Here is a 16,290-nt window from a genome sequence, read left to right as displayed (position 1 = left end):
AATTCTGAATTCTACCAGTGAACTCTTCTTCTAATAGAGCGACGGCTGTAGAGACTTCTGTTGGTGGATAGAAGTCCAAAAAAAGGCAGATTTTCACACAAGTCCTGAAAGTAGACAAAGAGAACCCAAACAAACAAATGAAACTTAAATATTATACTTGTGCATTTGTTTATTCATCATTTGTACATATTTGTGAGTTGCAGTGTTTGGTGTAGCCTCATTTCCAGTATCTGCTATGACCTCTTTGTGCAGCAATAACATCAACTAAATGTTTGCGGTAACTGCTGATCAGTCGTGTTCATAAGTGTTTCCAGTCAGTGTAATGAGACTAAAAGAAAACATTAGGACATCTGTCCATGAGCTGAATGTGAAGAGAAACTGGGTCATGCAGCAAGACAACGAGAACCAAGAACACAAGTGGTTCTACAAAAGAACGGTTAAAGAAGAACAAGATGAATGTTTAGGAACGGCCAAGTCAAAGTCCTGACCTTAATCCAATAGAAATGTTGTGGAAGGACCTGAAGCAAGCAGTTGATGTGAGGAAACCCACCAACATCTCAGAACTGAAGTGGTTCTGTTCTGAGGAATGGGCTAAATGTCAGTCAGTATGTCACTATGTCAGTGCTTTGAAGAAAGACGAGTTTACAATGATACTGAGAAACCGGCAGCTAATATCCTTCCTCCAGATCTCCCCAAATATAAAAGTTCTTCTCTTGGTTTGATTGGGAAGTTGTCAAACCACCTGTTAGCATGCTCCCCTACAGGCCTGGAGGTGGAGCACGATGGAATAAATAATACCTTGTAGTTTGGAGAGATGAATTTTTGTGGAGTTTGTCGTGAAGTGTGTGATTTAGACTGATTTCAAACTAGTAGGATTTTAAAACTATCGATAGTTTGTGTTTTATTTTAGGAATAAAAGCCTAAACAACAGAAAATATAAAGACCAAACTCAAATGAAACAGATAAAACGTAAACCCCTGGAAACAAACTAAATATGAAGCGACGACGGTAAATAAAAGAAACTCTGAATGAACTGAATAATTAAACAGTTGTGACTAAGATCAATAGACAGATGCTGTTTGCTGGAGAAAGAAAAACATCCGCTCGTCCTCCGACTACGTGATTGATGACTCAGATTATGACACATTACAGCAGCCATTAGAGGACGGTAATGTGAGGCTTTATTGATCGCCGTGGGGGAAATTGCTTCTGCGCTCGTGTCCCTCCTTAGGGGAGGAGGTCAGAGGTCGCCGTCGGGGGAGGCCGGGGGAGGCCGCCGGCAGAGACAACGATGCAGCGTCCTTTCTTGAGGACACTTCAGCAGAGCGAGCGTCTGTGTGAAGAGGCTCAAGTGTCTCGTTCATCCTGAAGACGAGGCTCGAGGACGGAGAGAGACTTAAGAGACAGAATGAAAACATGAATGAACGCCGCCGTTCTCCTCCAGTCTTCATTCACTGATTCAACACTTTAACAGATCAAGTGGAACGACTTCATGAATACGTAGAGACACCAGGACGTCCTCCTGAGAACCAGGTGGACTCTTGATGCTGATGCTCCACGTGGAGTAAACATCAGGACGGACAGAAAAACAAGATGGAATCCATGTGGATGGAGACGTGGAGACGTGGAGACATCTTGGTCGTCTTCTAAGACTCTACATTTTCTTCTCATTTTCTTCTTCTCTCTCCTACTTTATCTTATTTCCTTCTCCTCCTCCTTCCTCTTCTCTTCTTCCTCCTGTTTCTTCGTCACATTTTCTTTCTCCTCCTTCCACTTTTACTTTCTTCTTCCCCTCCTTCTTTTTCTCCTCCCCATCTTCCTTCCTCTTCTCTTCTTCCTCTCCTCTTCCTTCTCCTACTTTCTTCCTTTTCCCCTTTTTCTTCTCTTCCTCATTCTTCTTCTCCTCAATCATCTTCTACTCCTACCTTTTCTCATCTTCCTCCTCCTCTTTTTCTCCCTCTTCTCCTCCTTTTCCATCTCTTCCTCCCAATCTTCCTTCTTCTCCTCCTCCTCCTCCTCTTCCATCATATCCTCTTCCTCGTTCTTCTCCTTCTACATTTTCTTTCTCCTCTACTTCCGTCATCTTCCTCCTTTTTTGTTTTCCCTTTCTTCATCTTCTCCTCTTCCTTGTTCTTCTTGGTTCTTCTTTATCTTTCCCATCTTCCTTCCTCTTCTTTTCTTCCTCCTCCTGTTTTTCTCCATCTTCATCTACTCCTTTTCTTTATCCTTCTCCTTCTTCCCCTCGTTCTTCGTCTCCACCTTCGTCCTCACCTTCGTCCTCCTGGTCTTCTCTTCCTCATTTTTCCCTCCTTTCCATTTCCTCCCAATCCTCCTCCTGCTCCTCCTCCTCCTTCTTCTGCTCTCCGTTGATATTGACTGACGCCAACTTTAGGATATTTTTCTCGTCTTTTATTTTCCACATATTCAGCAGAACTTTCATTTATTCTCTTCATGAATAAATGAAAACATCTAAAGTCTCCATCCTCCGTCTTGTTTGTCTCATGTTCCAGTTTCCCACTAACAGGAAGTCTGCTCAGTTCAACAGACCAAACTAAAAACTTCTTCACATCTTTAGACGCCACTAGTTTTCATGATTACACCAAACGCTGGTCGACAGCAGAGCTTCAGGATTTGAGCCGCTCCAGTTGACTAATGGCTCTTCCTTGGAAAGCCGACACACTTCATGAATGAAGGAGCGTCTCCGGCTTCATGTTTCTCCTTAAAGAGGAGCTTCAGCCGCCGCCGTCCTCTGTTGTTGTTGTTGTTGTTTTTAAGAATGGACTATGTTTGAATTTTTAAGAACACATTCCTGTCTAGTTGATAAATGATTGATGGGAATCTTGTTGTGAATCATTCATTCCTCTCCTTCTTTCTTTTTCCTGAATGGACCTACTTCCATCCATTTGTCTAGAAATCGCTGAACTTTGCTCTTCCTCGCTCTGAATGCACAACAATGTTTTCGACCCCTGTGGTTTCTTAGTTTTCGGTAGCTCTGCTCCTGCAAACCATTACGAACAAGAACCCCCCCCCCCCCCCCCCCCCCCCGCCTCCCTCCGCCCCACGGCACGATGATAATCTCCCATTCTCTACGAAGTTAGTCGCAGCGCTGGGAATGAAAATAGAAGAAATTAGAAGAAAGACAAAAAAAAACGGCGTCAAACTGCAGCCGTTGAGCAGAGAATGGTTTCATTCAGGGCGGCAGGCGAGGAGCAGACCGTTGCTCCGGCCCCTGAAAAGGTTGTTGTGCTGGTTTATTGAATAAGGGGGGAGAGGCCTGGTGTCAGGGAGACCTATGGAAGTGCAGGAGAGGAGGACTGCTGACAGTGCAGCCATTGTGCCTTGTTCCGAGGCCTCGCTGAGGGGCTACACTGAGGCTTTGTGCTGCTTTCTCCTCCGGGCTCCTGGCTGCTCCCAGCGCTCAGCTCGGGGGTTCGCTCTTGTGGATCTGGGCTCTTGCTCTGGATGGATAGATGTACTTTGTGACTCATCAGAGGATGGACATGGGCCTTCTGAGGGTGTCCTGTGGTGTTAGTGGGGGGTCCTTTGAGGGGAGGGGCCTCTGTGGATCATCCCACAGATACTTGATCAGTTTGGGATCTAGTGAATTTGGAGGCCAGGTCAACACCTTGTGCTGTTCTTCATGTTTTTTGGGGGGTGGGGGCTTAAATGTTATTTACTTCTCCTGTCAGTGGTCATAATGTTGTGGCTGATCAGTGTATATATACATACACAGTCATCGTCACTTCTCTTTCCTCCTTTGCTCTCTCCATCTTCACCTCTTCCGTCCATTCACCTCCACACCTTTCCTTTCAGTTTCTCCATCTTGCTCTTTCATTCTTTCCCAATCTTTCTTTTCTTTCTCTCTCTATTCAAAGTTTCTTCTTTCCGTCTACTTCATCCCACATTTTACAGTTTTTCTCGTCCTCTATTCTCTCGCCTTCTTTTCTGATCCTCGTCGTGTCTCGTATTTAAAAGCCTCCAAAGCTTCAGGCCGTGTTGTTGAGTCGCTCTGCTCCATCAGGTCTTTGGAGCTTCTGCATCTCACTAACGAGTTCTTTGTCTTTGTCTCGTCTCAGTTTTTCCTTATTTTTTATTATTTTTTTTACTTCTTTTATCTTTCCTCCTGATCTCTCTTTCTCTTCTCTACTCTCTACAGATGAGTTTGATCGCGGTGGCAGAGTCTGATGAGGCCACTCTGTGTAAATAGAAAGTTGTAGGCGTTTAGACATCTGAGTTCACTGGTTGTTGTTTTTAAGGGTCAAAGATTTTTATTTTTTAGACAGTTTTTGTCTTTTTTCCTCAGCCTGACAGATGATTCATATCTGAAGAGTGTTCTCTGAAGTCACAAGAATAATATGTTAAATGTGTCGCAGCCTCCTCAGTTTATATTGCAGCCTCTTGCTGCTTTAGTTTAATCTATTTCTTAATTAGATGCATTTGAACAGCAGGAGCTTTCGGGCTATCGGGCTGCACTTCCTCTAACGACCACTAGATGCTGACTCCAAGAAGTGAGTCAATCCCCATAGACGTTAAACTGTCAAACTTAAATTAAAACCTCCTTAAATTAATTGTAATATTTTCTTTCTTTATGTAAAACTAAATCTACTAGCACCAAAACAAGTAGGGGATTAATCCAGTAGTAGCTCAAAGGATCACCTGAAACAATATTAAATTAATCATTTAAGTTGTGTTTAAAATCATATTGATGTTAGTCTGTGTCGTGTCTGATGAATTAATAATTGTAAACAAGCGATAAACACGAGACCTGTTTTAAAAATTAAACCCGAAGTGTCAAAAACTGCAGTTCCTCCAATGTCCACTAGAGGCTGATTCCGAAAAGTGAGTAAATACCCGTAGACCTCCATGTTAGCAGCTGAAATAAACATGTTTACAGCTTGAAACAAAGACAGTTTAGGTCTCTGCAGCTAATTACTTCATTTATAACAACTGTAGAAGGAGAATTTTAATATTAACTGGTTTTATCGTTGTATTGTTTATTTGGGTAGCGTCAAGTCTGATAAAAATCATTCAGACAGCAGCTAGTAGTCAGTCAAATGTGGATGTGTGGTGAGGTGGTAGTAGTTGATCATCTAAACAGAATCCATGGAGTCCACTCAGTCAAAGGCTGCACCCAAACAACAACAACAAACACTGAACGTTTAAAAGAAGAGAAAAGTTTCCTGGAGACAGCGTCAAGGAGAAACATCTTCCAGAGAGGGTTAGGGAGTTTATGGCAGCGTTGGATGACCAGAACATTTCTGGAGTAGAGAACACAAGGTACCAGCTACCCTCTCCACACTACATTAACTTTGACTGAAAGATTTATTGGACTGAATCCAGTCCACTCTAGGAGAAGACAAGGAAGACAAGGACAGACTTTAGGAAGCTACAGGAGACCAACTCTAGGAGAAGACAAGGAAGACAAGGACAGACTTTAGGAAGCTACAGGAGACCAACTCTAGGAGAAGACAAGGAAGACAAGGACAGACTTTAGGACGCTACAGGAGACCAACTCTAGGACAGGGAGGCTCCTGCTGGTACTCACTGTACTGGACATGTCCTTAGGTTCAAATGTACCATTGCACTCATTCACTCCTCCTCCTCCACCTCCTCCTCCTCCACCTCCTGCAGCCGGCTGCCAAACAGACCCTCCCTGTTCCCTCCATCCCCACTGAAGGATGGAAAAAGCAGTCTTCCAGAAATAGCCCAGATAATTGCCCTCCTGTGATATTTTTCTTCCTCCTCCTCCTCGTCCTCTCTTGTCGCTCTGTGCTACACTCCTCTGCCCCCTTCACAACTTTTTTCTTTCTTTCTTTCTTCTTCTTAAAAAGCTTTTAGAGAATTCCTCGCAGCGTTTCTTTTCCTCAAACCATTTTGGTCTGTGTTGGTTTTCCAGAAATGTGAATCGGACCCACAGACGAGGAAAAACTGTAAAACTCAGCAGTTTTTTTTCTAGCCAGATGTTGACACCACTTCTTTTAGCAAGAGGGAAAAAAGGAAATACCATTTGTTGTTTTTATTTTTTTTATTTTCTGTCCTGTCAGAGCAGAGCAGGTGTCACCAGAAAAGGGAAACGTGTGTTTTTATAGAAAAGCTGAAACAGGAAAGAAGTTAAATGTCCTCCTGTAGAGAAGGAGGTTACTATCACAGCTTCCTGCCCGGGACACTCGACCAAAGAGGATGTTTTCCTAGTTAAGGGAGCAGCTGTGTTGAGAAGGGAGGGGGGGGGGGGGGGGTAATTTGTGTGTGGTTTGCGGCCCCTCCCTGAAAAGCCTCTGATCCCCCCCCCCCCCGTCTGAAAACTGTGACCAATGAGGCCAACGGTGGATGATGATGCTGGTGGTGGAGGTGGAGGTTAGCACACAGACACAGGATGAAGAGCTTCATGGGTGCTGCCAACCTTGACCCCCCCCCCCCCCCACCCCAACCATGTGATGAGATTTAAAGCAGAGAAATATGAGCTTTCCAGGAATTAATGGAACAACGGCTATTTTAAAAGCTTCAACTGTGAAACTCAACGAGCTGGTGGAGACCAAACATGGAGCTAAAAGAGAGCTGAGCTTCCCAGCAGGACATTGAACTGTCACAAGATGGTTTAAATGTTAATTACTACTCCTGTCAGTGGTCATAATGTTGTGGCTGATCGGTGTAGCTCAGAATCAGATCTGATTTCCCTCCAGTCAGATTAGTTGTTGTGTGAGGGAGATCCAGAACAGAAGAACAACATCAGACCAGAAAGATGATTGAAACTAAAATATTTCTCAGTGAATTAACGTTGAGACAAACTAGTCCTCCTGTGTGAGGACATGTCTGCAGCTGGTTGATGATAAATAAAACACATGTCTCACATATTTACATTCAGCTTCCACTCAGAGACGCTCAGACGTCTCATCCGTCCTCAGATTAACTCATGTCTCGTGGAGCTCTGTGGACGTCCTCTGCTCTGCAGCCTCCTCCATCCAAACAGATTTCAGCGTCCAAACCTTTGTCCCCCCCCCCAGTGTGACTAATGGGACGGCCAGGGCTGGAGTTTTGAGGGGAACTCTAAGAACTGGGCCATTTGGAAAACGTCCCAGTATGTTGTTTTTTTTATCCGTGGCTTAAACCAGAGAATAAAGGAAAAAAAAATCAGCCCAGCCAGCAACTGAAAGTGTTGACACTAAAGGAGTTGAGACTATTGTGGTAGTTCACGGCCTCGTGGGGCCACGGCTCAGCTTAGCAGCTCTAGACCCCCCCTTCAGAGACTCTTTACCACTGGAACACTTCCTCTTCTGTCTCAGTTCATCTTCACCCTCTGGTCTCTCTCTTAAAAACCCAACATGATTTACTAGTTTCATTTCTGTGTTTTATTCTAACTTTCATTAACCCCCCCCCCCCCCCCCTCCCCCTCCAGCTATTGCCAGTTGTCAGCCAGTGGCTAAACAGCCCCCCCCCCCCCCCCCCCCCCTCGCCTTTTTCAGCTCAGGCTTAGTCTCATTGGCAGTAAGCTGATTAGGAACGAGCCGCTAAGCCCAGCAGAGACTGATAGCCTAACAGAGGGAGTAGCAGCACGGTGGATATGGGTGAGGCAGGGGAGGAGGGGAGGGCAGGAGGTGCTGAATGGGTAGAAAGTGAGTTTGGAGAAAGCTGCAGGTGAAAAGGTGGAAGAGGAGGAAGGAGAAGCTGAACGAGGAGAAAGAGGGAGGTAGAAACACTGACAAAGGGATGAAACTGTATCGTCTACGAAAGGATGTTCAATAAACTAAACAAAAAAAGCAGAAATAACCACATTGACTACAGGACGAGGCTCAAACTGAGGAGAAGAGAATCTTTAGATCGACTCTGAGACATTAAAGCTGAATAAAATGATACCAATAGATAAAATAAAATGTATTAATGCTTATAAAACATAATGTTGGTTTTATTTGTTGATTTTTATGATTCTCTGGCAACTCACAGAGATAAGTTTAGGACTATTTATCACCAGTAAAACACAATTTAACGAGAGTTCATTCCTCGTTTCATCCCTAAGAATTATCAATAAAATCTGTTAGTATTAGATTTATTAGAAGGTTTTTCATCTCTCGTGACATATTTAGTGACTTTTATCCTAAAAACCTGTGGGATTAAATAATTCATTAATTTTTCCATCAAGTTATTGTGAAAATGTTTGAGACGTTTGATCCTGGTGGAGATTCTTCAGGATGATCTTGTTCATATTTGGTGAATTTTATGATCCATTTAGGACTTTTTATAACGAATAAAACACAGTTTAATAAGAGCTTCATCCTCATTTCATCCGTAGAATTAAAGACATCAATAAACTATTAGATTTGTTAGTGATTTCAGCTCTCGGGGATTATTTTAACGATGGATAAACATCAAACATTTGAAGATTTTTTGACATATTTAGGGACTTTTACACTATTGAGGAGAAAACCTCAAATAACAATTTAAATATTTAATTAATTCATTTTGAAAGCGAGTTATTGCGAAGATAAAATAATTATCTTTAATTGGTCGACTAGTTGTTTAATAGTAATAACAGCGTTTCCTCAAATAGTTTCTTGTAACTTTATTAAAACATGACGTTTGTCCTTCAACAGCAAACTGATGGATTGACCAATTAAAAATATAATTAAATCTATTTTAATGTTATATTAGAGGATGATCAAACACAGAAACATTTAGTAATTAATGTCACCGCCTGCAGCATCTTGGAGGAAAGATTAAAGATTAGATGAAATGAATAATCGACCTTTGATTGGATCATTAATCTCTCAGAAACTAGAACATCGTCTGCAAACAAGAAAACATTTTACTTTTCTTCAGTTTGATTTTAAAAACCTCAACACGTCGCTCTACTTTCAGACGTCTGGAAGCTTTGATAGAAGTTTAATAAAAGAAACGATGTCAGAGAGAAAGAGGAGGATGTGAAGGAGAGACGAAGAACGATGAAGGAGGCAAACGGACAGAAAACTGTGACCTGATGGAGATGATCTCCTCCTTCTTATCCTCCTCCTCCTCCTTCCTCATTCTTATTCTCCTACATTTTCTCCTCTTCCTTCTGCTCCTCATCTCCTTCATCTTTTTCTTCCTCTCCTTCTCCTTTTTCTAATCCCTCTCCTCTTCCTTCTCTCATTCTCCTCCCTCTTCTTCTTCCCCTCTTTTTCCTCCCCCTCTTTCATCTCCTCTTCCTCCAGTTCTATGTCCAGTAGATGTGCTGCTCCTCTTCATCAGTAAACTCCTCCAGTGATTCATGTTTTGTGTCTGATCAGTCATCATTTTATTTGGTCTCCATGGTAACCGTGGTCATTGATCAGGTTGTCTTGTTGTTGATCAGGTTTACCTCTGATTGGGGTGGGTGATTTATTTATCCCATGGCCTGACCAGGAGTCAGGAGCCACTCCCCGCTGGCTGCTGTAAGTGGTCGCCATGGTGACGGCTGGCTGACGAAAAGTCTGCCGCAGCGGGACCCCCACCTACCGCCCCCCCCTCCCCTGGCTATGCTGTCGACAGCCGTTTGACCTTTGACCTCCACAAATGACAGCCAGCTCAGATTAATGGTCGCTGTCGCTCTGAGACCTCGTTACTCCGTCACGTTAAACGCTCCTCAGAGGCCACCTTCATCATCATCATCATCATCACTTCTCATGTTTTAATGTTTTAAGAATCTGATTTCAGCTTCAGTCACAAAACCAGTGAAAGAAAGAAAACTGAACATTTTAGAAAAGATATCCATCCATCCATCTCTCCATCCCTTCGTCCTTCTCTCTCTCCCTCTGTCTCTATCCCTCTTTCTTCCTCTCTCCCACTCTCCATCCATCCCTCTCTCCTTCTTCCTTTCTGTAGATAACTTGTTGACTTGGATCTTTAGGTAGAATCATGTTTGATCTGATCTGTTTGAGTCTCAGTGACTCTGACTCGTCCCGTCGTTTGGAGGCTGGAGGTGTTATAATGACCGTCTGGTTTCCATGGTACCTGGACCGACGGAGGTCTTCACGTTGTTTTATTTCATTTTTGGTCGAGTTGAACAGATGCTTGTTGGGCTGGTCGTCCATGGTTACGGCCGTTGCTAGGCCACAGTAGAGGTGATGAAGCCGACTCTCTCAGCTGGACGTCTAGAGTTTATCTGGACCGTTGAGAGTTTATCTGGACCGTTGAGAGTTTAACTTTATAAGTAGTTGTTTCCATGAGGTTTATTATTTAAACCAACATTAAATGATTAGAGCGACGGAGCCTCAACCCTCCAACGGCTCCAAGGGTCATTTCTGGTGTTTAATTAACTCTAAATATGTCAGATATCTGCTGATCCTCCCTCCTCCATCTAGACCACAGACAGACGCTATTAAACTGAATGTTTGTGTTTTCAAACTTGATTAAACTCTGATAACATAGTTTACATCAGAAGAACCTTTTATTGTTCCTGATTTTAGACTTCAGTCTGTGATTAGTGTCTTTTAGTTTTTGATTTTCCTCCAAAGACGTTCTCTGCTGTAAAGTGTCTCATATTCTAGTTGAAAAACTTAAAAGACTTTTTCCTAATTATAAAGTTGAAGGCATCAAAGCCCATAATTAGTTCTAGTTCCTTTTGTTCTTGGACCTTAAATCTGGTTTAAAGACACAAACTGATGCACATTCACTCGTCTTTAATTTATTTATTTCCTGTTGAGCAGGAAAATATAAATTAAACACAGAAGAGTCTCTGGGATCAACATGTTCTGGAGTTTATACGAGAAAATCTAGTGTGACTGTCACCACAGGGTCTGGAGCGTTACTGCTGCTGACGCTGTGATCTGGAGTCTATGGAGAGTGTGTTACAGTGTGTGTTACAGTGTGTTAGTGTGTTTTATGGTGTGATATAGTGTGTGTTACAGTGTGTGATCCTCCCCATGTGTGTGATTAGTGGTGTGTATCAGTGTGATCCTCCCTCTGGTCACACTAGACGCCACAGAGACACAAACATCATCACTGCTTCATCTTTTAGGATTTAATGTTATAAAAAGTAAAAGATTAGTGAAGGGAATAAAACACGAAGGCAACGAGTGGATGAATGTTAGAAAGTATAAGGAGGATGATTGTCAGGAAGTAGAGATGGATTAGTTGCTTTAAACTGATTAATGTGAATATTATTTACTCCCCGAGATACGACTTAGTAAACCCTCTAATATAGAAAGAGAAAGAAACAAAGACCCCTCAAACCAACCAGACTCCAGCGTTAGGATCTGGACTGATATAGAGCAGATGCTAATGGTGATGCTAATGGTGATGCTAATGGCTAGCATGGCAGTGCTGCTATCCAGTATTTTGTCTCTGCACATATAAACATATAAAACCAAACCAGGTAGATTTCTATTAACGTTGAGCTGAAGCAACTTTTACTGGTTGCAAAAATACTACAATTTAAATGTTAGTTAGTTAGTTAGTCCTCTGAGTTGAATTTGTCCCGTCTCAGATCTTAATGTCACATAATTTGATATAAACATAGTTTTACTGCTCATAGATTCTGCTCGTCTTTGTGCAACAAATGGCCTCTATATAATCCAGCCTCCTGTTAATCTGCAGTACCAGGTACTCTTTGTGTATTTGTGTATGTGTGTTAGTGTGTGGTGGTGTGTGTGTGTGTGTGTGTGTATGTGTGTGATGAACTGACCAGTGGAGGGAAAAAAAAAAAACTCAACAACCTCCAAACACAATCAGTTCTTTTGGCTGAATCTGCATCTCCTGCTGCCAAAGCTGCACACCGACCCACAATGCACTGCAGCCTGAATGGACACAAGTCTCACACACACACACACACACTCTTTGTTAGGTAGTGTGTGAGGCTGTATTGTGTGTCTATAATTGTGTGTATTTTGTGTGTCTGGGAACCACATATTTGCGTGCGATGGTGATGATGGTGGTGGTGTATGGGGGGGGGCTATGGGGGGGGCTGTGATTATGTCTGAATTAATTGTGCTGCAGGAGGTTGTGCGTTTGTGTGTTGGTGTGTGTGTTTTGTGTTTGAGCTCAGATTATTATCATCATTTATTTATTTACATCCGAACTCGTCGCTCAGAACTAATTTCATTCAAGCCCCCGGTTTGTGGATTATCTCTCCTCCCCGTCTCGTCCTTCCTCCTCGTTATCTCCTTGATTAGATTATTGTATGAACAGTGAAATTATTCCATTACGCTGGTGCCGAGGTGGAAGTCGATTTAAAAAAATAAATAAATAAATAAACAACAAACAGGTGCAGACAGCAGCGGGATTAAAAACGAGGAGGCTCCCCTGACTAGAAAAAAAAGAAGAATGATGATGATAAGATCTGTGAAATGATGAAATGAGGAGCATCAAAATAAAAATGACAGGAAGTGAACGTGGTAATGAGGGAGGGAGCTGGAGCTGCTCCTGGTTTCATTAGAAAATCTGACAAAAAAAAAACCCTCCAGAGACTTTGTGTATGAATTAGAAATGAACACATTTGTAATGTTCTACAGGAGGAAGATCATTTCAGACTCACACAGCAGATTTATTTAGCTCATGTGGAGGATTTTAATAAAGAAAATAATAGAAAATAATTCTCCACTATCTGTGAGGAAATATCCTCATCAACCCGGGTGTTGTTTATGGGAAAGTAGATGGATAGAGCAAAGAAAAGCAAATGTAATAATCGTTTCCAGACAAAAACTCGGCAAAAAGCAAATTAAACTTCAAAGTAGTTTTAGATTTCTTACGCTACTGTAGTCTACAATAAAAAACATAATACAGTCAAAGCATAGAAAGCTTAAAAAACACCAAAATGATCCCAAACCATTCCAAAATAACTGAAAAAAATGCTTCATTTATGAATGAAACACAGCCAGTGTTTCACATCCTCCGTTTCCCATCACACGTTTTAAGCATAGACTGTATATAAATATGTACGACACATCCCCACTTCCTCTCATTGGTCAAACTGACTCTATTTTCCCGGGGATACGGGCGGTGCCATCTTGTGAGTTTAGATCCAGAGTCTGATCAGTACGGTCCGAGGGCGGAGCCACGTGGAGCCGTGATATCGATGCCCCGCCCACACTTCCTCCAGACTCACTCACGTGTTCTTTAACTAATACTACGCTCTGCTCTACCTCCACCTGTTACAAAGAAATGTTGGATTATACACAGAATTTATTTTCTTAGAAACCATCTTTGAAAATACAATTATTTGACGTGTGTTTTAGTTTGGCCCAAGTCCCGCCCACTAACATGGAGGGGGTGGAGCTTGTACTGCTTTTACTGCAGCCAGCCACCAGGGGGAGCTCTACTTGCTTTGCTTTCACTTTTCAGCAGCAGTTCCGCCGTTTATATTTATGCTATTGATTTAATCTGTAGAAAATAAGTCTGATAGTTGAACAGTTGTTAAATTATCCAACACTTGACTTCATTTGAGCATTACAGAAAAAATGACAAGACGGAATGTATCTGCATTGACTACTAGCTTAGCATTCAGGCTAACAACCATAGAATCCATTAACACCTTCCTCCCCTCGTTCCTCCCTCTCTGTGCCCTCAGTCCATCTCATTATTCTTTGCTATCTCACCCTTTTTGTCCTTTTAACCCACGCTCCTTTCCTCACCCCCCCCGTCTTTTTCCATCATTTGCTCCCTGGTTGCGTTTTACCCTCCATCCCTCGCTACCTGTTGCCCAGCTTCCTCCCTCCTCCCGTCCACGGTGTCCAGGTCAGGGCCCGGGGGAGCGGGCCTCGTCTAGCACATGTACCGAGCCCTGAATAGTCCTCTCAGCGGGGGAGCCATCCGCCGGCCTGGCTGGGGTTTTATAATGAGCTTTGAGGAAGGAGCGATGCCCCCCTCCCTCTACCCCTCTTCCCTTTCCCCTGGTTAAAGCAGATTAATTAAAAGCTCGCTCACGCTCTCTGTCTTATCAGTGAGAGTTGAGCACTTACTGTAAGCCCCCAGGGAGTGCTCAGCGTCGGGCCGGGTGGGCATGGAAGGGAAGGGGGGGGCGGGTTGAGCCTCCAGGAACGATGCTAATTCCAGCCGGTGTGTTGGTGGGACGGCTGCTTAGGAATCACTGGTGGTGATGCGTTCACTGCTGATTATCTCTGCGACTGTCGAGGAAGAGATGGCAGACAGACAGGAGGCCATGCCTGTCACTCACAGCTTCTCATTCACACCATTTATCCTCCCCTACACCCCCCCCTCCACCCCCCTCCACCCTCCACTCTGACAGTTGGTATTATGAGCCGGTCGCCTGAAGCCAAGAAAGATTCAAAGACCAGATGCGGTGATCTAATTAAAACCCTGAACCCTCTATTGTGTCAACAGTTAAATCCTGAGGTGAACACTGTAATGAATATATTAGACATTATTATATTTTATACATTTCTGTTCAAAAGAATAATAAAGTAATAGTGTCTCATTTAAAATAAGGAAATGCACCCTCCTACTTCTAGAAAGGCATTTAGCCACGCTAGTAGCCTCTAGGCTAACGTGTTTCCTGAAAGGTTTGAAGCTCAGTGTTTGTCTTCGGTCGTCTCCATCTTGCCTGACTCTGCCTTATAAACGGTGTATTCTCCAAAAAATAACTGGATTAATATCAATATCTCTACTGGCCGGTAAAAAGTCTTTTCATAGCCTGCTTGTGATTCTCCAAGGTTTTAATGCTGATTCACTAGAAGCAAAATATTTTCTTAGAATTGTGTGTTTCTGTAGATCACAGTAATCCTCTTCAAGTCTTTGTGTCGGGCTTCAGGCAACAAACTCAAAAAACAAGGAAATGAAAGAGTATAAAGTAGAAACGGTAGCTGAGCGTAAACTGTCAGACGGACGGCGTCCTCGCTGCCGAGGTAAACGGTGAAACGTAATCTGAACAGAGCTCAGAGTGAAAGACTTTATTGTCCTCCTCTAACGTCTGGAAGTGAATATCTTACTTTCAGACTCTGAGAGGTTCATAAAATCTGCACATTTCACTCTGTCAGACTCTCTGGCGTTGGTTTCAGATGGTCCTCCAGCCTGAGTTATGGTCTTCACTCTCTACAGGCGTTTAACTTTGAGGTCATAAAGGTCGGCCACTGTTTTAAATAAAGATTCATTTGATGTGTTAAACAGACGAACAAACATTTATCTGTAACTCTTCTGGTCTCTTATATTTCTGATGATTGTTGGTACATTGGCTGGTTTGGTTTCAGTCTTGATGTTTTCCAGTTGCGTTTACTTGAGTTTCGTTCGTGCTCATCTGCGCCCCCTACAGGCAGCAGTAGGAACAACACCTTCAGAGATGACGCCTCATTGGTTTAACCTCCTGTATTTAAACGTGTTGTTGTTGTTTGTGTTGCAGGTTGCAGCCGTTCATCACAGGACAACCCAACAAGAAGCTGGCTGTGGAGCAGGTGAGTTCCTCTTCATCTTCACATCTGCTTCTTCATCTTTCCACTCATTACGTTGACAATAATTATATAAATGACTCAATCAACTGGTCAATCACTCCTTGTATCAACATCTGTCCTGGTTGATCTGATCTGGTCTCTAGAGTCCAGGTGTGAACACTGATCTGGTGTCAGTCCACATGTGGAGGTGGTCTGGGACACATGTGACCTCCTTCCTTTGGTAGTGTGGACACACAATGAGTCCTGGGTCACATTAAAGACCACCTACTCAACAGGGCTGATCTGAGGAAGAGGAGTTTAACTCATTCATTCAACCACTAGTAGAAATCCTCCTTCCTTCATTGTTTCCTTTCGTACCACCCTCCCTTCCTTGTTTCCTTTTTGTCCTCCTTCCCTCTTTCCTTCCTCCCTCCATTCATTCATTCATTCCTTCCCTCCTTCCATTCTTACTTCCTTCATTCCTTCCTTCATGTTTTCCTTCCTTCCTTCCCACCTTCCTTCTGTCCTTCCTTCATTCTTTCCTTCCATCTTTCCTTCCTTTCTCGCCTTCCCTCCTTCCTTCATTTTCCTCCTTCCATCATTGTTTCCTTCCTTCCTTCCTTCCTTCCCACGTTCCCTCTGTCCTTTCTTCTTTCATCCCCTCCCTCCTTCCATCCTTATCCTTCCCTTTCCTTCATTCATTCATTCCTTCCCTCCTTCCTTCCTTCAGTGACCTGGTTCCTCTGAGGATGGAAGCTTCCTTCCTTCCTTCCTTCCTTCCTTCCTTCAGTGACGTGGTTCCTCTGAGGACTGAAGCTTCCTTCCTTCAGTTCTAATCTGAGCTTTGTCTCTAAAATAAATCAGATCTTAACATGTGAGAGTCTTTCCATCTTGTTCCAACATCTGGATCATGTCTCCAAGTCAACAACCAGCTGTTGATGGTTCTGAAGCAGCAGTAGGTAGA

General features: G+C 43.1%; 1 protein-coding gene across 1 annotated transcript in view; it reads left to right on the top strand.

Annotated features, from left to right (window-relative positions):
* brf1a (BRF1 general transcription factor IIIB subunit a) overlaps window positions 1-16,290 on the top strand; it is an 88,171-nt gene that overhangs the window by 60,402 nt on the left and 11,479 nt on the right. Inside the window, exon 16 of the mRNA XM_084568579.1 lies at window positions 15,299-15,350. Within this exon, the coding sequence (XP_084424705.1) occupies window positions 15,299-15,350 (52 nt within the window). The remainder of the gene's footprint in view (window positions 1-15,298; window positions 15,351-16,290) is intronic.

Source organism: Chelon labrosus (assembly GCF_963514085.1).
Source record: "Chelon labrosus genome assembly, chromosome: 20".
Lineage (NCBI taxonomy): Eukaryota > Metazoa > Chordata > Actinopteri > Mugiliformes > Mugilidae > Chelon > Chelon labrosus.
This window is presented reverse-complemented; position numbering and strand designations above follow the sequence as displayed.